The sequence below is a fragment of the Cygnus olor genome, chromosome 3 (assembly GCF_009769625.2).
Source record: "Cygnus olor isolate bCygOlo1 chromosome 3, bCygOlo1.pri.v2, whole genome shotgun sequence".
Classification (NCBI taxonomy): Eukaryota; Metazoa; Chordata; class Aves; order Anseriformes; family Anatidae; genus Cygnus; species Cygnus olor.
Window position 1 is genome coordinate 88741088 of NC_049171.1, and position 21840 is coordinate 88762927.

The window sequence follows — 21840 nt, forward strand, 5'->3', positions numbered from 1 at the left end:
GCACGCTCTGCCATGCCCCGGGCCCGGAAACCGGCCCGCTGCTCAGCACTTCGTCACCTCCACGCTCCTGGCCAAGGAATTACCTTGCTGGGGACTGCTGGAGGTCGTCTAGCCCAACCTCCTGCTCAAGCAGGATTAGCTTCGGAGCTGTTCACGCTAGGCAAGGGCGGCGTTAAACAGCACCTCGGTTCCAGCAGTGGTTGGAGAGACCTCACTTCTTGAAAGCTGAACCGTGCTTTGCTTCTCTCCGCTCCACGTACCGGTTAAAAGCTCGCACGGACTTCAGACCGAGTTCAGAGCAAGATTCAGAAAGGGGTGAGGAATCTGCGCATCAAATATTCACCGAGGTGACCCAATTTCTACTTCGCTAAGTCTGAACACGCAGTAATCCATACAGCAAACATTCCCTTCTGGAGGGCCCTTCAGCATTACCCCATTCGATGCAACAGGCTCGCATCAAATCCGGAAACCGCTCAACAAAGAAACTCTTCATCGGTTTCAAACCTCTGCAAATTGTTTACCCACTGCACCACTTTCAAGTGCCGTACTAAAGCTACCAACTTCACCGTTTTCCCAGGAGATTAAAGGAGTGATTTATATTTACTGCAGGCTGCAGTGGCTTTTGAATGGAGAATTCTGGAAAACTTCATCCCAGGTAACTGAAGTGGGCCAGACACAACATTTTCGTAATCCACATGCAACACGAGAGTAGACCTCTTCAGGGAGACAATACGAAGCAAGGACATCTCCGGATACTGGCTCTGAACCCACGTCGGGGCATGAAGCACCAAGAAAAGAGTCCCGTGTCCCCACAACGCACGTGTCCATCACTTCCCCTGTGCTGGCTCTAGCATGTGCGTCAATCAGGAACTGTTTTCAGCCGGATCAGCACCCCGAGCCACCTCATCGCACAGCCGCACAAATGCTGGACCGAAGGGATGTGGCAAAACACGAGGCTTGAATTTCTCCCTTCACTGGTGACCCAGACTTGCGTTGGCTCAAAGTGAGAACATCTCAAGAGAAACACTGGGAGACACTGGATAAGAAGACTCTCTTCCATTTCAGCAAAAAAAAAAGTGCTTCACAACAGCACTCGGTATGAATCTGCACTATTAACACGCTCACAGGAGCACTGCAAAGATCTGTCTGAACACTCGATGGAACAGTGAAGGGGCTCTGACCAAGCTTTTAATCAATTGGTGCACAGCCTGAAAACCAGTCAAGATGTCATTCTTACCTTGCCTGCATCCTAGAGTAAAAGTACTTTTAAATAGTGCTGTTAGCTGGCGATTCAGTATCGCTTTCCTTTTTAATGAGAAGTTTTGGAAATGACACTTGCTCCCTACTCCCCCATCAAGATCTGTAGTTCTGTCGTCGTTCAGTAATTTCTGTTCCTTCCTTCTGCTAGTAACTCATCCACACAAACTGGCCACAGGGAAAACCAGCGGATGTGCTAAGGCCAACCAGCCAAAGCCTGCTGTCAAACATACCAAATGAAACAGGAAGAAATATTCTTCACCTTAAGAGTAGCAATTTGATCTGAACAGCGCAACAGTGAGAGCCAAACGTGCCCTTTATTCTTCTACGAGACCAAAATAGACCTGCTCTGGGCACCGCAAAGATTTGAACTGCATCTGTCATCCATCATTAAAACACAGGAAATAAATCCAAGACAATGTGCACCATGCAAATACCTCACCCCCTGCTCTGGCACTGGGGGTTTATTTATAGGATGTCTGCCAGGGTGAGCTGCGAGAGCCAGCTGGGAGCTACGGGACTCGATCCATCCACGGCCCTCCTCATAAAGGAAGCGATGTGATTAAGGGCTTGGGTGTGTTAAAAATACACAAGATATTCATTACCAAGACATAATTGGTTTTGCATTAATGACAGGCAGAAAGGCCAAGATTCACGGAGGAATTAAGGCTTCTTGGGTTCCATTTATGAATAGGATTAGCTATTAAACAGGATATTTATTGATCCAAGTTACCAACAGCAGCTCATTACAGGTACGTCTGTTAACAGCTCTGAAGGGAAACACACTAACCCCATTTTCACAATCAGGAAAAGCAGATAAAGAAGGGCTGAATACCTGTAACGGCAAACTTACTTTCGATACGTTAAGTATCCAGAAGTCCCAGCTCGAAGGCACTTACGGCTCTTATTGTTCCAGTAGCCGAGCACCTTAATCCATTATATATATTCACATCCACAGCGCTGTACTAAACTAGCAGGGGATTATTGCCAGTGTACCGGCAGGAAATTAAGCTACAGATAGGACAACTTCCTGACTAGGGTCAAGGCAAGGGGTGCAGGGCTGCGACCCAAAGGCAAGGGGTGGCCCAGCAGTGCTGCTGTGGCCCGTGGGGCTGGAGGTGCAGCCCAGCAGCCAGCTCCTTCCTTCCTGGTGGATTTCGGAGTCATGTGTGGGTTCAGGGAGCTACGTGCAGCCCCCCCAGCATGGCTGAGGTCTGAGGAAGGGGGTCGCAGAGGTGCTAAAAGCTTCCTGTGGCTCCACAGACCTGCCAGGGGTGAGCCTGGGGAGCTTCATGGACCATGGCGGACACACAGCGGGCTGCGTTCAGCGCAGCACCCGCACGAGCAGCAAGCCTTCCCCGTGCTGGCAAGAGCCCCGTCACGCAGCCTCCTTCCCCAAATTCCTCCACAGGCACATTTTGGGGACAGGCAGCCCGGCTGCCGCCCGCACTTCCCGAGTCCCCGTGACACACCGAGGGAAACGTGTGCCCGTCAGGGCGCAGGAATCCCACCCAGCCTCGCCGCCTGACCGCCCCGAAGCCGCGGGGAGGCTCGGGGGGATGAGGGCGGGCTCGGTGCCCCCTCCCCGGGCACAAAGCCCCGCTGCGCCCCCTCACCGCGCACTCCACCCCCCCCGCCTCCCTGCCCCCCGCCGCCCGCCCCACCTCACTCCGGAGGCCGCCGCTCACGCTCCCACCGCCCGGTGCGCATGCGCGCCGCCGCCCCCTCGGCCCTCCCCTCGCCGAGCGGAGCCGAAGATTGCCGAGCGGCGCCGAGCCGCCCCCTCCCTCCCCGTCCCGTCCCGGTCCCGGCCCCGGCGGCCGGGGGGAGCCTGGAGCCCGTCCGCGCCTGGCACCGGGTGAGCGCGGCGGGGCGGGGGCGCCGGCTGCCATCTTGGGGGCGGGCGTGGGGCTTAATGACAGTCATTAGCCCGCAGGACGGCTCCTTCCACCCCGAGCCCTCCGCGGTGTCCCGGTGGGGTCCCGGTAAGGCGCCCCGGCGGCGGGAGGGGGGGGGGCTGCGTGCCGGTAACCCCGGGGGATCGGGGGTGCCGTGGTCGTGGGGCGGGGGGGGAGGTTTTCGGGGCGTTGCGGTGCTCCGCTGTGTGCCCTTCTGGCCGCCTGCCGTCCCGGTGCCACCGGTCGGGGCGGAAAGGGAAAAATATCCGCGGTTTGCGCTGAAAAATGCCGATTTCTAAGCTGAGAAACGCCCGTTTCTAAGCTGAGAAACGCCGACTGCTCCGCCGCTGCTCGTTGTTCCCCTCCTCCTGCCCTCTTACACCCCCCCCCCCCCATCCTCCCCCCGGCCGGCTCTGTCGGCTTTCCGCAGCGAGAAAACGGGCTGGGAGCTCGCCTTCGCGGGTCGACGTTCACCTCCAAGGCAAAGCCCCAAATCCCTTCTTCCCAAGAACGGACAGCCCCGGCTCGGGGCAGCTTTGCGGGGGTGCCGCCGGCCCTGCTGCTCCTGCCCGCCGCCCGCTGGGCTTCCCCCGAGCCAGGGGTACCCGGAGCACCCCGCTCCCACGCAGCCCTACAGCCCGCTGCCGTCCTGCCCCCGGTACGGGGCTCGTACCCCCGCGTACATCCTCGTGATGCCGTGATCCAGGAACGCAGGGCCTTGGGGGTCCCCAGGGGAAGCGTTAGGGATCTGCGCTGCCCGCCGTGGGGTGCCTGATTGGGGCCGGTTATGGACCCGACGGGGGATTTGCATACCAGAGGGTCTGCGGGCTCTGCGCTCCCCTCATGGAGGCAGGGATGATGGGGCTTACTGGAGACCTGGGCCCGATCTCCCCCGTGGCTTTTTTTGGTGCAGAGATGGAACGTGACGATGGGGATGTTTGGGAAACGGAGCCGCCTCCGGGATTCGTTTCCTCGTCCTTTAACAACGGCACCGCTGCTAAGGCCTTTTTCTTAACCCACCAGCTGCTTCCCCGAGGGTGGGAACAAAGGAGAGAGGGAGGGGAGCAGACCTCGGCGGCACCCCTGCACCTGAAGCCGCCTTCCCCGAGGCTCCCCAGCAGCACCTGGGTTTGGGTGGCTCGGCGGTTCCCAGCATGTGCTGGGCTGCATCTCCATCCCCGTGGTAACGGGCCAGAAAGGGCCTTTTTCCCGTGGCACCGGGTCTTTCGCTGCCCACCAACAGCAAGGAGGGGCCCCAGCCGGCCCCACCAAGTCCCGGTTCTCGCCTGATGGCGCGGAGGCACCGGGCGGGAGCGTCCCCCCGGGATGCTGCGTGACTCAGAGGAAGGCTCGCCTTTGTCTGGTCTCCTGCTCCTCCTCCCAGCTCCCCAGGCCCGTGTCTGGGCTGGGCAGGCAGGAAGCAAGCGCTTTGCTGCAAGCGTGCTCTCCGCTTTCACCCCAGCTCAGCGTGACAGCTACAACCACTGGAAACGGGAGAAACAGGAGTTGTCTTTTTTTCCCCCCTTTCCCCCATTTTGCAGGCAGGATTTACCTACCCTGACCCACCCAGAGAGGGCTCAGGCTCTGTGCTTTGGGCTGCGCATTGAGATATGCTGCTCCCATCCTCCCTGCTCCAGGCAGAGGCACAAAGTGGGGCTCAGCAGGGACCCCCTGGTGCTTGGTCAGCCCAGCCAAGGAGCGGGCTGGTGCTGCCGTGCTCTTACTGAGATGGATTCCTGCTCACCAGCCTCCTGAGGAGCTGCCCCGAGCATGTCCTGCTCCAGAGCTCCTCCGCCTGCAGCTCTCATGGAGGCCGTGTGCCGCAGGGTAGCAGTGGAGAGGGTTCAGGGGCTGGGCCTGATGTGTTTTCTAGCAAGAAATTGATTAGAGAACAGCAAAGGAATGATAAAAACAAATGTGTGTACGTGGACACGCTCTGCAAGAGAAAGAGGGCAAGATCCATGATGCCGGTGCCAAGCTTGTGGAGCCGAGGCTTGCAGTATGAAGCGGCTTTTCTCCGAGGCTGCAGGCCTGTGCTTGGCACTGCCTCCTCGCTTCGTGTTCCTCCAGCGTGGAGCTGGGTGTCTGCCCTCTGCTCCAGATACCGATCGGCTGCAGCAAGCCCCGGCCTCCCTCGCTAAGCGTGAGGTGCTGGATGCTTTCCTCCGGGCTTCTCCGCAGCGTTTGTTCCCCTTACTGGGTTATTTCAGCAAGCTGGGTGTGCTCGTGATTGTCAAGCAGCGCCAGAAAGGCTCCCGTTCTCCCCTTTAATGCTGTGTGTCGATGCTGCCCGCCATTCTCCTTCCTCTGCCTTCCCAGGAAACCAGTGCTCTCCTCGGGCAGATTCAGGTTGGCAAGGTGGGGACCCTGCTGGCACAGCCCTCTGCATCGTCGTAGCGAGGTCTCCTATTCCTGACATGCTTCGGGCTGATTGTGCCGGTGCCGGCAGCCTCTGCCCACGTAGTTAATGCGCAGGGAGGAGAGGTGGGTTCTGCTGTTTTTTCCCCTTACCACCTCCTGACAGAGAGATCGGCGCAGGGTTTTGAAGAATCCCGTTTGTGCAGCCTGCCCTGGGAAGATGCCGGTGTTGCAGCGTTGAAGAAAGGGGCCGGGTCTCTTCAGGGCCGGCGTGCTGGGAAGGCAGCGCCTTGCATCAGCGCTGGGAAGCTGCAGGCAGCGCTCAGCCTGGCTCTTCTTGCTGCCTTCTGCAGGCGCGTCCTGAGCCACCCAGCTCCTGCCGCCTCCGAGCAGCGAGCCCGAGAGCCTCTCTCCCTTCCCTGGCTGTAAGAGCGGTGGCTGTGAGCCTCCGGAGCCCTGCCTTTCCTCTCCCAGCCTTACGTGTGTGTTCCCTGAGCTCCCCCTCTGAGCCCCGGCTGGGTGTGTGAAGCACCTGCTGGCTCTGACACCCCTGCCCCTTCCTCGGAGGATGCTCCTGCTAAATTCCTTGCGGATCTCAGCTCCGGGGTGGCAGCCAGCGGGGCTCTGGCCTGCGCTCGGTGCTTTCGCTAATTAAATAGGGGCCGTTAGTAGGCTCTGTCTCTGGTCCCTTCAAAGCCAGGGAATGAGACAATCTTGGCATTATCTGTTACTTAGAGGAAACCCAGATGGCAGCAGGCCTCGTCTGCTGCTTGAAATAGTCGTCAGCAGCTGGTGTCTTCTACTGGGAGGTCGGACAGAGCCTCGTAGTGACACAGCCTGGGGATGGTCTCTGCAGCTGGCTAGAGAATACCTAGGCTCTTAAACCAAAAATATAGTGTCTGTGGGTCCAGAGAAGACCTTAACAGGGTTGGATCCCCCTGCCTTCTGTGTATCATCTGGATTCCCTTTGTGTGAAACCGTTGTGCTCTGGAGGCTCTCGGGTGATGCTGGCAGGGCTGACGTCTTCCCCAGGGTGACTATGTCTGCAAGCCAGTGATTTGGTTGTGCTGGGCTCTTCTCTACACTTGAGGCACAGAGCTGGAAACAAATTACTGCGTGCCTCTTGAGCTGCGGTAACTGCCCAGGGGCTCGCTATTACTCACGGTGCAGAGAAGGCAGCTGGAGTCGGCGTGAGTTGCAGCGTTATAAATCTGGGAGGAAGGAGCTGGATTTGTGGCGGACACAAAACGGTGTGTCGGACAGAGGGAAGAATCGGCTGAGAGGAAAAGGAGAACAAAGAAAAGGTGACAGTGAGTAGGAACCGTCTTCACCTGGCAGAGAAGGTCAGGGTGATGAGGGACTTAGAGGAGTTAATTGTAAAAAGTGAATCTAAGCACAGGTTGGAACAGGTGATGACTGTTGAGGTAAATTAGATGTGGTCAAGTGGACAAAGCCTTATGAAATCCACCTGAGAGTGCTTATAGAATAAGCTAAAGCAACTTCAGAGAACATCTAGTGGAGGGAGATCCCAAGAGGATCCCTCAGGAGGATCCACAACCAGTTGAAAAGCCCCATTAAAAAGGTGGCCTGATGTTCCTCTCTGACAGGAGACCCTGGCTGGGACTTCTGAGCAGGATGAGTTGGTGCTTTGCTGGGGGGGGAGGAAAATGCAAGGCAGACCTCGTGTATGTTAGGAGTGTCACTTCTAAGGCACGGGATGTAATTATTGCTGCCCCTGTCACAGGTGAGGTGTTGCTGAAGGACTAGGCTCAGATGTAGATGGAGTGCTTTGAAGGATGTCCACAAACCAGAGAGTATCCAGGAAAGCAACAGAAATTATTAAGGCCTTTAGAAGTATGATGTGGGAGGAAGGATGGGAAGAAGTGGGACTGGGTTAGCCTGAGGAAGGAAAGATGGAAGAGGGAGCTTCTTGGTCTTCCAGCAGGTACAGCAGTGCGCTTCTGGAAGACAGGGCAGGAATTTACCTGTAACAAAGGAAATTACCTCTAATGGCGGCATCACCATCAGCTGGGGTGCTGAAGCAGAAGAGGCTATCCTGAAGGCTGGGGGTGGGTTTTTGTTTTACAGCGGGATGTTTCGTATTGTGTTTTGGTTTGATTTTTACCAGTTTGGCAAAAAGTCAAGTTATAGCTCGTATAGCCGAGTTATAGCCTGTATGGTTATGGACAAGCTATAGCTGGCTCTACCTCAAAGCGCAGAATCTCGCCAGATAACCTATGAAGGCCGCTTCCAGGCTGGCAGCATTAAGTGAAGTGTTTGCTACCTGGAAAGGAAGCAGCCAGTAGCCATGGGAATATGACTTTGCTTCTGTAGGAGGTGCTGGGGAGACTGGTACTAAAATACTCCGTCTAAATCCAGTGTCAGTGCTCAGAAAAAGGATGTTGAGAAATTGAAGAGAATGCAGGAGAGTTACAGAAGGATCTGAGGGCTGGAGAGGGAGCTTTATGGTGAGAAACAGAAGGAGATCAATCTGTTTATCTAATCAAGGAAAAGATTAAGGTGGGACTCGGTTATCCTGCATAAGCATAATGCATCTCATGACTGTGTATCATTAGTTCGGAGGGGTAGAGATGCCAGGCCGCAGAGAGTGGCGAGAAAAACACGTGGTGGGGTGCTGGGCTGCGATCACCTTGAGCCGTGTAGACAGCTCTCCCTTCTCTTGCTCAGGTGGAGGTCCCTGTAAAGACAGCCCCTTTCTTCCAGCCTGTTAGCACTTTCTCAGCACACCCCTTTTTGGGTTTTGAAGCCTTCCCTTGCTCGCTGCTCCTGCCTTGCTGTCTGCCCAAGCCCTTTCCTTGGGGCTTCTCTGCCCTGTGAGGAGGCATCTCTAAAAAAGAAAGCAAGCACCAGCCTGACCTCACCTAACACAGGGTGATGCCCAGGCTCTCCTACACCCACTCTCCATGTATGTGCCTCTCCTTGCCCCAGCCCATCACCCATCCGACTCTTTGGGTGATTTATGGCATCCCTTCCCCTGTGGCACTCGGCTGCTTGGCCGGACGAATACCCACCGCCTGCTTCAGGGACAATAATGACCAAAAGCAAAGATTCCCCCCTGCCAGCCCGTGGTCCAGGGCTTTGTCACCTGTAGCTGCTGTTTTACTTAGGGTCACTAGGCCGGTTTCCAGTCCGTGAGGCAACGTCTCTGTCTTAGCCTGCTGAACAAACCTTGGGAGGGAGGTTGGGTGAGGTGCTGCAGCAGATGGCTTGCTAAAATCTCGCTACATCCACGACTTCCCTTTCACCCACTAACGCTGTAATGCTGTTAAAAATAAAGATGATCCAGTTTGCCTGACAGGATGTATCCCGCGTAAATCCCCACTGCCTAGCGCTCGTGGCATCGCACTCTAATATATATCTCCACGCTCCCTTATCCTTTGCGGTAAGGGGAACTTCAAAGCTGGCAGATAGCTGCTGACTATCACTGCAAGTCAGGGAAAACAAATGCTTTGATGCCTGTTAAGGGAGGAGGGGGGAAGAATAGACAGCGTTTTCACTCTCTTGTTTTCTCTCAAGCGTTGTTCCATTTGGATGGGAGCAGAGTTTTGGTTTGCAAGAAGTACCTTGGTACGCGTGTGCGTTTTGTTCCGGGGGGCTGTGTTACCAAGAGTTGTGGCCTGAGCTGCTGCGGGAGAGACCCGTGGAGCCGCAGCCAGAGCCCAGCTCTCCGATGGGCACGGCGTGAGGGCCGCAACTCTTGAATGATGAAGGAAGGAGAATATTGTGGTGTTTTGGCGATGCTTCACCTGGGCCGTGCCTGCAGCGCGGGTTAGGTGCCTCCTTCAGAACACCTGCAGTCTTCAGGCTGGCTCGGTGTGTGGGATCGCCTCTTTTGATTGCTCTGCTGATACATTCGTTTGGCAAAAATGCTCCAGCTTCTCTGTCTGCCTTATTCCACCACCTCAAAACCCCGAGAAGCGGTTCTGCCAGTAGAACTGCACCTCCGTCAGTAGGCTTGTGCCTGTGCAGACACGTCGATCCACTGGGTCTTTGCCTCCCTGTCTGAGACAGCGGTGCTGGAAGGTGTCTGGGGCTGGCCTGGCGCTTCAGACAGGGCGGCTGGCTGGGGGTGAGCAGTGCAGGGAAGAGAAAGGAGTGGGGTGATCAAAGTAGTGGAGACGTGCCGTTTTAGTGAGTTCCCCAAACGCGTGGAAGTGGCTGATCTGTTGGTAGGAAAAGTGCTGAAAGTGCACGGCTGGTAAAAAGGAAACAAAGCAAGTTCCAGGCAGCTCCCCGGGGGGTTTGCTGTTTGGGCTGTGGCACGTGTGCTCTGTCTGTTGTTGTTTGCGCTGCATCTCCTGGGGCAAGAAAAGGGATTTTTGGACCTCTTCAGAGAAGGTGTGCTGCAGCCCATCTAAGCAGTGGTGCGGGCAGGACTGTGTGTTGTGGCTGAATGGGTGTGTGGACCGGGAACACCCAGCCTGGTCCTGAAAAGCTGCTGGAGTGCTGGGAGCCTGCCTGGCCCACAGCAAGTATGCCTGCCTGCTTTTTCCTTTGTACCCCACCCATCCCCATGGCTGTTTTCAGCTTGCCCGATCATCCCTATCAACCTCTAATTGCCTCCCAGCCTTTCAGAGCATCCCTGAACCCGTCCCTCCCTAGATGCCATCTTGCGTGTTGCTGATTGCAGAGCCCTGCTTTCCCAACACCACCTCCTTGCCGAGCTGGCTCTGGAGGCCCCAAGCAGAGCTTTGGGGCAACTCCCTCTCCTCCTACCCCAGCACCGGGGCCTCGTTAGTCCTGCTCTGTCTCCCCACATAGAGGTGCATGCATGCTAATGCCCCGTTTTGCCTGCAGGAGCCTTACGCGAGGTGGATTTCAGAGTCAGTGGGGGTTTGAGATCCTTAGGACAAAGTGCTCTTTCTCGCTATTTGGAAAAAAAAAAAATATCTTCGTGTCTGTGTAGTGAGGAAGGACTTTGTGGGTGAGAGATGCTTCTGGGCTCAGAGCAGGGCGCTTAACTCCTCTGCCTGGCAAACTCACCCATCGGTGCCATCACCCCATCCTTCGAGAGCAGGGAACATACCCAGTCCTGAAGAGCCTGAGCATTGATCTTTGATGGAATTAAACTAGCAGTGGCAAAACTTCATAGTGCACAACGCTGCTCGCCTGGATGTGCAGGCAGGGAGCCACTCCGGCATCTCCCTGGCTGCTCAGAGCTGACCTGAGCCGGTGGGGGCAGATTGAAACTTGTGCCTTTGCAGTTACTCCTGTAAGCAGCTGGGGAACCATCCAAAAGCATCCTCAGTTTTGATCCTCTGGAACCCTCGAGCAGGGACAGGACAGATGTAACTCACCCAGGAGGAGTGGGTGGGCATGGGCCTGCTTCCCAGTGGGCGTCTGCATGCGTTTACCCCAGCAAGACCCTGCCAAGGTAAAAGCCCAGCACCCGAGTGGCTGGCCAGCGCTGCCCAGGGCCTGCGTCTGATGTCCTGTGGTCCTGTTGTTAACACGATGGGCTCCAGCCAGGCCTTTGGGCTCCAGGCTATAACTGGACGCACATCAAGCCGTGGCTGAGGCTTTCTGGTAAAGCCACTGGGACCGCCCTCCCTGTGCCCCTTAGGAGGGGTGGAAGCTCAGAAATTGATCCGAGCCTCTTAATCGTCCTCTCCAGTCCATTTGGAGCTGGTAAGTGCGATGGCATAAAGGATGGATCCAGGAAATGACAAAGGGGAAAGGAGCCAGGAGGTCCATTACCCTCTTGGTGGGATGGGAGGTGTGCTGAGTGTTTGAAGGCAGAAAAGCAATAGCGTTCTCTAAGAAGGAGAGGAAAATGCGAGGTTCTAAAAATGAGCCTGGCATGGAGAGACAGCTGGGCTCAGCCAGGAGGGAGGAATGGAAAATGCGGTGGTGGCTTTAGGAGGAGCCAGGAGCTGGCACTGGTTGTTCTGCCTGGATGGGCTTCAAGGCTCTGATCCACCACCATATGGATGTTCAGTTCAGCAGCATCACTGCGGGGTCTGTTTCTAGCTGCCTGGTGGGGGTATGCCTTGGGCAGCAGAGAATGCTTCTTGCCTTCTGCTGCTCAGGAGCCTAGCTCCTGGACAATATCCCAAAACAAGAGGTGGTCACATGTGCCTGGGCTTTGTAACCCCTCTCCCACGCAGCCCTGCTTTGAGACCCATAGCAAACTTTGTTGTGCTCGTCTCTGCCTGCTGCTGAAGGCAGTCAGATGTCCTTGCTGCCTACATCCCCTGAAATCCCATTCCTCTCTCCATGGGGGTGGCAGGGTGGCAGCTGGGGGCTGTGCTTGCCAGAGGCCCACCAGCCAGCAGCGTCATGGTCCCTCTGCAGGAGACAGGCGCTGCCTGAGCCCCCCTGTCACAGCCCCGTAGCAGCCAGCAGCCCTCCATCGAGCTGCTGGAAGAAGGTCACGGGCTGTCGGGAGGCTTTTGGAGACCCCCATGTTAAAGCAGGTGTTGAAGACCATATGGCACTCATTGCTTCCAGAGCCTGGAGCACGCTGAAAGGGGATGTTCGTGCTCTTGTGTGGTGGATCTAATCAACAGGAAGATCTACCCAGAGCTTAGGGGTCTGATATAAAACATATATATACTGAGCATGCCCTCGAGTACGATTCCATTGGTGAGGGAGCTGCAGGTGATCAGCCCGAGGTCACCCTCCCGTGGTCTCCTGATCTTCCCGTGGCAGGAGGGGGATCCAGAGCGCTCATGCTCCCTTGACTCATCTCACTTCCACCGAGAGAGCGCTCGGTGTTGGTAAACAGCGTGTTATAAATAGGCGGCTGATGCTATATTGGGAGCTTTGCCTGCTGTCAAGCGCAGGCATCGCAGGGCCTGGGCCTGGGCGCCGTGAGCACGGCTGTGGTGTGATGAGGCCGCAGTGGGCATGGCTGGGAAGCTGCTTGAGCACCAGCTCTGCTCCGCGTGGCCCTGGAAAGGTGTCCCCAGCCCTGTTGATGCGTGGATGGGGGCACTGAGGAGACCTGAAAGTGGGTAGGATTCAGCAGGAAGGAGTGATGTGCACGTGGCTGCCTCGGGCTGCAGGTGTTTAATGCGGAGACAAAGATGCCACAATTTGCAGTAGTGGGGTAAAGCTTTGGGCCCAGTCACACACGCATGTCCCTACACGTGTGCCATTTTCAGAGCAAACTCGAAACCCACAGCATTGCCAGGGCCGTGGATGTCTGATGACCTGCTGTAAGCAGGAGGTGACACGCGGGTGTAAGTGCAACACGGAGCCCAGCAGGGTCAATCGTGGTCCCAGCGTTGCACCCTGCCGTCCGCCCCACGTGCGGTGGCTGGCCCTGATTCCCCTACTCGGGATTCCTCGGAGGCTTTGATCGGGATGCCAGTCAGGTGGCATCAGAGCAGGGCAGGCTGCCAGGGGGGAAATTCCAGCCTTGGTGCTTGCTTACGGGGCTGTGGCGCGATTACCCTGACAGGCCTCGAGCACAAACAAGCGGGCACCTTGGCAGCGGCCGGCCGACCTCACGGGGAAGGCTGGAGGAGGTGCTGCCCTCCTGCCTCCTTGTACTTTTCCACGGCCTGGTTTAAGGCAGGTAAACCTGCCTGGTGCTCTGCTGGAGTGTCAGGCTGGCCCCTCGGGGCCATGAGGGCGCCTTGGAAGCGCCAGGCTAAAGGCCCCCTGGGAGCACGCTGACTAGTGTGTGAGGCGAGGCGGTGGTGCTGTGCCTTCTCCATTGATAAAATGTCCTTTAAATGGTTCCTACCTTATCTCTGAGTGGCACGAGTCTTTCCGCACGGTGATCTGGAAAGGGCCTGCTGGGGAGACTGTCATCCATCACACAGTAATGGAGCGTGCCTCTGCGCTTCGTGTCTGGAGATCGCCTGCCCCAGCAAGAGGTTTTGGGGGGTGGTTTTCTTCCTTTTCCGTTGTTTGTTTTTTTTTTTCTGGAATACCTACGGGGTATTTTGAAAAAAAAGCTCTATAACAGCAACAGAGATGCAAAGGCCGTGTTTGTTGTGTGTGGCAGCGTTTGCCAAGAGCCTGATAAGCCCTGACGCTAACGCTGATGATGTGTAGCGAGTCTGGCAACAAGGTTCAAGTGTGTCCCGGTATGCAAAAATGGGACAGCTACGAGGATGTCTGAATGTTTGTTGATTTTAAACGGGGTAAACTGAATTTCACCAGAACAGTTGGCACTTCTCGAACTGCCGTGTTTATTTAAAAACAAAGAAAGCTTGCTTTCCTCTTCTGCTATAGACAGTTTGAACGCCATGGGAGGCAGTCGTGCTGGAAGGTAATGGGAAATGGGAGGGTAGGCTAGGGAGAGGAGACAAGGCTTTAGGTGTTTGGCCCCACCGTGACTGAAAGAGTGCTCTGTGACCTCTCAGGGTATGAATGCAAAGGCAGCATGTGGCAGTTGTCGCTGTAAAGTGTACCACAGGAACCTGTTTCTCATCATCAGAGACAAATTCCGGTTAAGCTACTTGATCTTTGCTGCCTCCACCATGAGATGCTCAACTGGGGCTGGGCTGATAACCAGTACACGTAGCCTGGGGTCAGTGAATGGTCTTGGAAAACAGCTGGTGCTTGAAGCAGAGCACAGTGCTCGAGTCTGTCCCTTTTTAGGCAAACACTTTAATTTAGCTGTGTGTTTAAGTTGTGATCACTTCAGTGAGAGCATTTCAAGATAAGTGTGTGCTTAGGAGCTTTCCTGAGCTGGGGTGACTTCTTTTGCATGAGGATCCTTGGAGAAATATCTTAACAAGCATTAGCCCATACAGCTGCCAAGGCTAGATTTGTGTTGGGAGAAATACTAAGCAGCAACCTCATCTGGGTTATTAATTAGTAATTACACTCTGAATGCCATTATCCATTAATTGTTTCTATACTCCTGCTACTGTGATGCGTTTGGGAAGGCCAAACTTTACTCCTAAAAGGAAAACTCCGGAGGGATTGTTTGCTGGTCTGTCATGTTGCATTAGAGGCCTCAGCTGCAGCTTCAACAGGTGATTTGTCATTTCGTGTAGTTGTCCTGTTGCGGTCTGTTGTCCTGATCCAGAAACGAGAGATGGAACAGCACGATCATCCTCTCCAGCATGCGATCCAGCAATGATCAGCCTCCTTCAGGTCAAGTCAGGATTTCAGTGGTCTTGGTACGTGCGAGCAGGGGCTGTGGGCAAGAGGAGCCCGTGTTACCACCTGCAAGCCTTCGATGGACTTTCTTAGGTTTGATATTTACCCTTGTGGAGCTGTGCTCCGCGTAAACAGTGACTCAAAGTGGCTTTGCCCAATTAAAGTACCATTTCTTTGTTTATCCTAGCGTTGAGATAGGACTCCAGATGACACAAGGCTTGCGCTGCTGCGCCTCGCCTAAAATTCAGTGCCCTCCTTCGAGCCTAAGCAACCACTTTATCTCCCACACCTTTATCTGCGGCTCTGGGAGCCGGGCCGCTTGCCTTCAAGTGCCACTTCTGTGTCCCTGCTCTTGGCCGGGTGCCGTCAGCTCCGTGCCCAGCGCCCGACCGGCACTTTGTTCCCTGTGTTCCCAGGCTGGGCCCGGCTCCTCTTGCCAAGCCCAGAGGGCGGAGAGAGGCCGGTGAAAAGAACAGCCCGCTCAGCATCTCTCACGTGCTGCTGGCTGGCTGCGGGCCCAGCGTCCCCAGCCTGGTGTGTGTGCATGGCTCCTGGCTACAGACCCCTGCCCGGCAGTCCGAGATCTACCCAAAAACTCAAAAGGAGGAGTTCAACCCTCGTGCTGCCCAGCAGGTGCAGGGGTTTCCCTGTCTGTGGTGTAGGCCCCTCTGGCAGCGGCAGAGCAAGCGTCCTGGAGAAGAGGAACCAGGACATCTTCCAGCACTGACACACCGAGAGGGGCCCAGCCGTCTATCTGTAGCTGTGTGGATAAGGGCTCGGGGACAGGGTGAGTCTCAAGGCTGTGTTTAGTGTCCAGCTTGCTCTGCTATGACCTTTGTTACTTATTCAGCTCGCAGTAGGAACTCAGAATTCGTCTTCTAGCCCTGCCCTGTGGACTGGGCAACTTCTCTTGCCTTCCCTGTTGAGTTCAGTAGCTGCTGAGACAGGGTATGTGCGGGGAACGATGTGTCGTAAAACCTCAAGGATTTCCCAGTGCCTCAGTGTCCCGGGTTGGACATTCTCATGGCCAAGGTCACCTTGCTGCGTGTGGCTGTACCAGGTGCTGTGTCAGCACTGAGCTTTCCCCACTGGATGCAGAGTGCCGGTTCCTAGATGTTCTTCTCTAACTGTCCTGGCTTGCTGGCCGCATCCAGACCTCTCGCTGGGAGGGCCCTTTGCTGATGTCGGCTGTTGTTGAGGAACAACTGACTTCATTCCTCCTCTTGCTTTGGCTGCTGAACCTCTTATCAGCGTGCAGCCGTGATGAGAGCTCGGCTCCGCGTGCCGCAGGGCTGCGATTACATTGCCCTTTGTTGCCTGCCCGCGCTGGAGGTCCTTTGTAGACCAACCCTGCCAGGCAAGCACTACTCTAGCAGTGCAGCGAGGAAGAGGTGAGGCCATCCCTGCCCGCAACCACTCAGAGCTGCAGTCTGTGTAAGGACCGCGGAAAAGGGCTGATGCAGCAGCACATCCTGCCAGCCCCTGGGGAGGCAGCTCTGACAACTGAGATGTTCCTCGGCATCGTGCGGTGACTTGCATCACTGAGGGTTTCCTTGGTGGAAGTGCTGATCGCCCTGTAGGTAAGGGCTTGCGATTGTGCCCAGTGGACAAAATTCCTGTGTATTTGAGCTCAGCGCTGCAAGGAGGTAGATTCCTGCCATGCAGAAGTGAGGAGGAGGAAACAGTGAATGTGACCTTGAGAGACTAGCTCAGAAACCTGGTTTTAGGAAAGAGAGATCCTGCACTTCAGGAAGGAAAGCTGGGCGCATATGAGAATATCCAGCCTGTGAAGACTGGTAGGGGACAGATACAGGGCATGAGGGAGGGCAGGTATGTTAATGCTCCCCTAGGGAGAGGATTAAGATGAGAGATAAACAAGAAGCTCCAAGACAAGGTGAGCTTACTGATGAACAAAGGAAGTGGGGATGAGAGGTGCAGAGCTTCTGCTAAAAATGTGAACCTGTGCAAAACTGTTGAGATGGCTTTTGATCACTTAAATTGAGGAGGAGTGTTAAAATTCAGAGTAAGAGACCACCAGGGAGATCTGTGTTTCAGCCGAGCCAGATGTGATGCACCTGAACAGTTCAGCTTTTGAGCACTGTGAAGGAGAAGTGGCATTTGTGCAGCAAAGATCCCCGATAAGTAGTCATTCTCCCCCAGAGAAACGAAACAGCCCGTGTGCTACTGGGATCCATAAACCAGAAGGTGTTTTGGGGGCCTTACACACATAAGCATAGCACCAAGGAGCTCCCAAGCAGGGCTTGGTCACCCCGTGGCCACAGCTCTGCAAAATACACAGCGAGAAGTCCGGCGCCTCATCAGTCTCACCGCTAAACGTGTGTTGCGTTTGCTGTATCACGTCGAGCATGTGCTTGCAGGAAATAAGGGAGGCCAAACAGTAAGCAGGATTTGTTTATGAAGTACAGGCTGGCAGACAAACTCGGGTTCTTTCTGCTAGATGTACAGCCTGGGAGCTCGAAGGGAAAGTGACAGGTAGATATATTTGGAACCCAAGCGTTTGATTTGGTGACTCATGAAATCTAGCGCTCAAAATTTAATGCAGATCAGGTTGGCCGTGACGCTGCCGTGCAGGCTGGGAGCCGATTGCTGGATTGCACCTGGAGAAGCAGTGGATGGTTTGGGCTTTGCCTCGATGGCAGAGGAGGGGAGATGTGGACTGGAGTGGGACACGTGGATGGCCCCATAGGGGTGTCCAGGAGGAGCTGAGACTTGCGGTGTTTCAGGAGGCAGCGTGCAGGCCGTAGTGTAGGCAGGAGGCAAACAAGGTGGGGATGGAGACCTCTTGTAAGTGTCCTGGAGGTGCCTGGCGCTGCGTTGGTTCCTCGTCATCGGACGGAGGCAGCCGGACCGTCCTGCCGGGCAGCAGAGCCGTCGCGTGGCGGTGTTGGTGGGTGAACATCCCCAGAGGGGACGAGGGACACCATCACCCCTTGTCCGGGGCTGCTGGACTGGAAGCTGTTGGGAACACCCGGGAGCACCCAGCAAGATGGGCCATGGGAGCAAAATGCAGGGAAGAGAGACCCGAGAGCTTTTAGGCTGGCGGCAGACTAGTCAGCCGTGAGAAGAGGAGAGCAAACCACAGCGTAGCGGGGTTTCAAGCCGCGGCACAGCTCCGGCGCAGCCCCGCTTGGCAGGGTACGTTATGTTCGGGGCACCGTGCAACTTGAAAGCGCTGCTGACAGATTGGAGGGAGTTCCTGCAGGAAGACATAAACAAGACCTGGCTGTCTGGAGCTAAATCCGTATCGCTAGGCAAGGCAGATGGTTTCCAGGGGGCGAAGGCAGGATGGAGGGTTTTGCTGATGTTCCAGGGCAAGGTTTTGTGATCGACTGTCCCGGGTGATCAGGCCATCCTGAAGGGGCCAGAGTCATGAAATGGAAAGGTTCCCTGGCCTTCGTGAAAGTTAGAAGGCAAAATATCTTCTCCTTACTGAAGGTCGTGGATGAGAAAATAGTCTCCAAGAAAGAAAAGGGGTTGTGTAGCCTAGTCAAGGGAGGGCTGTCCAGGCGGAAGTGTAGCAAGAAAATGGTTTGGTTGAAGATTTCCCTGCTGCTGGGTTTCGCCAGCTCACAGAGTGGTTTTCCCAGGGGAAGGTGTTCTTTAGACATCTTTGGCTGTGCCTCTGAAACGAAGGAGCAGCACGATGCTGAGCCCTGGGAAGGAAGCGGGAGCCTCAAAACATGCGTCCCTTCAGGATCACCCTCCAGCAGGTTCAGGACAAAATGTACGAAAGAGTTTCCTTTTGCATTCAGGCGGGGAAAACATGATGCCTTCCCGTTTTGCTCATAAAATGAGCTCTGCAGGTCTCAGTTGCCTTTAGGAGAAAAAGACACCCAGGTTCCTATATTCGAGGCCTGATGCAAAGCCAGCTGGAAGGACTTTGGACCTAGGGCAAGGTTGCATTTGGTTTTTGCATTGAAGAAGCTGAGCCTGCCAGATGGAAGCTGTGGAGGCCCGGCGTCTGCAACAGGAGGCCGCCTGGCTGGCTTACGCAGACGGTGAAGCGTGCAGGGAGCTCCGTGTGCGGGCTGGAGGGGATGGAGAGAAGGCAGGGCTTTCGGGGCCCTCCCTCTCCGGTACTAGAGAGCTAATCCCGGCTGTGTGTGCCTCGGCACCGTGTCCGTGCTCGTTCCAAACGCGCCCGTAGCACCTCTGCTTCCTGACGCTTTGCCCCACGGCCAGCGGGTCGCCTTCCTCCTCGCCGCGCCCAGCGCGTCGGCGCTGCTCCAGCCCTCGGCTGCCCAAAAGCCCCGTGCCAGGCCTGAAGCGTGGCGGCTTCCCCACCCTCTCTGCAGCTGGGAAGCTGTGTGCTCCTTCCCTGTGCTGTGAGAAGGGCTTCCTGCTAGTCCACGAGCCTCCTTCCCTTCCTTCTGAGGCCTTTCGTCTTACCCATAGAGAGTCGGATGAGAGAAGAGCCCCTGCTCTCTCTTCACTGACCTGTATCCGCAGTGCCCTGGCCTCGGAGCTGCTGCCACCCCGCTGCCCGTTTCTGTGCCCAGCGGCCTCTCGTGAGGCCGTCACGTTGCCGTAAAGAGACACGCCTTTCCTAATTACCAACGGGCTGATTAAAATTTGCCGGCGAGAGAACAAGTGGACGTCGCCTGCGTGCTTACGTCTCTGCGGCTGGCTGCATGCGCAGGCATGTGCCGGATTTGTGGATTTATTTTTTTCTACAGGCGTCCTCGTGGCAGGGGGGGAGGACTTCTGTTCCTCCCCATCCCTCGTAGGGAAGGGGATGGACTTCAGTATTGCTGAGTAAGAGCCAAAAATGCCTTCTGGCAAGTCTCGCCCTGCTGTCCTTGCAGTTTGGGGGAAGTCAGCATCAAATGCACAGAGTGCAGGAGGGGAGGGCTCTGGGGCTCGCACGGAACCTCGTTTGGTGTCTTGGGGTCCCTGTGCTCCGTGCTGTGGTGGGCAGCGGTGTTCGTGGTCAGGGAAGGGTTTGCAGCAGCTCCTCACCGCCTCTGCGCGCCAGGTCTCAGGCACCTGGGTCCTCCTCCAGAGACGGGCGGTGGGACCTGAAGAGAAAACGACAGAAATGTTGTGGTTGTTGCTGGAGAAGTCCCCTTCTCCCTCCTGCACTGCTGGAGGGGATTTCTGTCCCATAATTAGGAAGCGTGCTGCTGAGCCACAAGGCTGCTTGCTGTGAGCGCCTCTCCAGCCCGTACTTTGCCTAAAACCTTGTGCCCTGCCCTGCTCAGGTCCAGGGGGTGCACTCGAGACCAGGGACCCCACCGAGTGCGGGGAAAGGGGTATTTTTACACACCAGGGGTATCGCAGTTCGCACGCTGCCTTTTGGACCCTGTTTCTCCTGGCCTGATGCCGTCCCCTGCCTGGAAGGCCAGGATGGAGCCCCTCACTGAAGCCCGTGGCGTTCCCCCATCTGAACTGGTTCTCTCATCCTCGCGGAGAGGTGGCCTGCTGAGAGGGGAGGGGGCACGAGGAACTCGGGTGCCTAACTGACGCCGTAACCCCACAAGGAGCTGGGTCTGACCTGGAGGGATGTGACAGGAGGTCACTTCTGGCCTGCTGCCGGCTGTGCTTGCGGAGGCTGGAGGGCTGGGAGGAAAGAGATGCTCCTGGCGTCCCTGCAAGCTCAAAGGCAGCATACATCTTGGGTGTAAGCCACAGCTTTTCTGCTGGGAAGGTTCGCTTCCAGTCCCTCTTCTAGGCTTTAGGAAAAAAAAAAGAATACGTCTGTGGGACCTGTTTCTGTAAAACGTGGCTTGCATTATCCACAGGCTTGCGAAGTTTGTCTCGAATGCCTAATTGTTTGTACAAATAATGGTTATGGTAGTGTTGTGGGCAATGAGTGCGTGAGCCTTGTTTCTTTAAGAAAGGAGACTGAAAATGGGGCTATAAAACACGCAGGAACAAGGTGAATGGTTTGGTCTCTGCAGAGGAAAATCATCCTTCCCTGATCTGTTGCGAGTCTTTTGGTACTTCACTGCAGTAATAGCTAATACTCGACCAGCTTGTGTGATTTGCTTGGGAGTTTAGAAAACCTCTGAAATTCCCCACAAAAGATGGTGAAGAAAGCCCCCCGTCGGAGGAGGCGTAGAGTCCTGGATCAAAAACTGGCCAAGGGTCCAGAAAGAGCCCAGGAGTGGCTGAGCAATTCCCAGCGTGATAGAAAGCACAAGGACGAGGTTCTCCGCTATTAACGACCCAGAAAAGGTGTGTAGTGGGGTACCCGAAAGCTGCAGGGCTTTCAGGTTTGTCAGGATGAAATGATGCCAAAGTGACGGGCTGCAAAGTGCCGTGAGGGGAGGAGAAGGTCGATACCGAGAAGTGCGGAGCAAGGCGTACTGGAAGGAAGGATTTGTCCTGGGACAGCGCTGGCCTCTAAATTAGCGCGGCTACTGGGGGCGAGGCCGCCGCGGGCCGGTCATCGAGGCACTTTTCCTCAACATGTGAGGATGCGATCGGAGGAGTAAATCACGGTCAGACGCAGGAGGAATTGCGTAAGAGGTGCTGAGAGCGTCAGAACGCTGTCCTGGGAGCCAAGGTCGTCTCCCACCGCCAGGCTATGGTGTGCGCTCCTGGTTGCGTTGCCGTAGGGGTCAGGAGAGGGCGGGCAGTGCTTGGGGTGTGTGGTGAGGGGGGCTGGAGCAGGAGGAAACCCGTGCCGTGGGAAGGAGAGGGGATTTTGTGGTAGGTGTCCCAGGAGGAGACTCAGGGAAGGCATCCTAGGGAGCGGAGTTGGGGTGGGACAGCACGGTCTTTTACTTGATGCAACCAACACCTGGAACTCGTTGCAGCAAGATAGGCATTCAGACCTCAAAGATTGTGAGATTTCCCCCAAAAAGAGGGGCGACAAGTATTTCTCTTTGCAGCGGGCCCTCTAGGCTGGCGCTCAGGTAAAAGCAGAGGGGCACGACCATTCCCGCTCCGAAGCGCACAGCTTCCCTCGGCCGAGTCCCTGGCCTGGTGGTGATGCTCTCACGGGGCTGCTTGGTGGCAGGCTCCCCTGCAGCCTGCTGTCCCTTCTTCTGCCAGCTGCCATCGCTCTCGCAGCCTCCTGTGGAGCTCCGAGTCCTCGCTGGTTCAGCCAGGGTGCGTTCCCCTGGCTGCTCCCCAGCTAATTGCCAGCTGCCATCCCGTGGCTTGGCCGCCTGCTGCTTTCCCGCTGCCTTCTGGGCATGGTCCTCTCTGCGTTTCCCGTGGAGCTGCTCTGTGCAGGGGGAGGAAGATCTCCCCATCTCCAGTGATGCCACTGTGC

General features: G+C 56.0%; 1 protein-coding gene across 8 annotated transcripts in view; it reads left to right on the forward strand.

The window, feature by feature from the left end:
- The first annotated feature begins 2937 nt into the window (after positions 1–2937).
- Positions 2938–21840, forward strand: part of TMEM63B (transmembrane protein 63B) — a 37509-nt gene continuing 18606 nt past the window's right edge. For 2 of the 8 annotated variants that reach the window (XM_040552864.1, XM_040552868.1), the window contains exon 1: positions 2938–3115. Coding sequence is in view for 1 of the 8 variants with exons in the window: in XM_040552863.1 (XP_040408797.1) it covers positions 3173–3231 (59 nt within the window). In the remaining 7 variants the exon portion in view is untranslated. Of the gene's footprint in view, positions 3243–15367; positions 15385–21840 lie in introns of those variants that run through there. The other 6 variants (XM_040552869.1, XM_040552870.1, XM_040552866.1 and 3 more) reach the window with 5 other exon arrangements.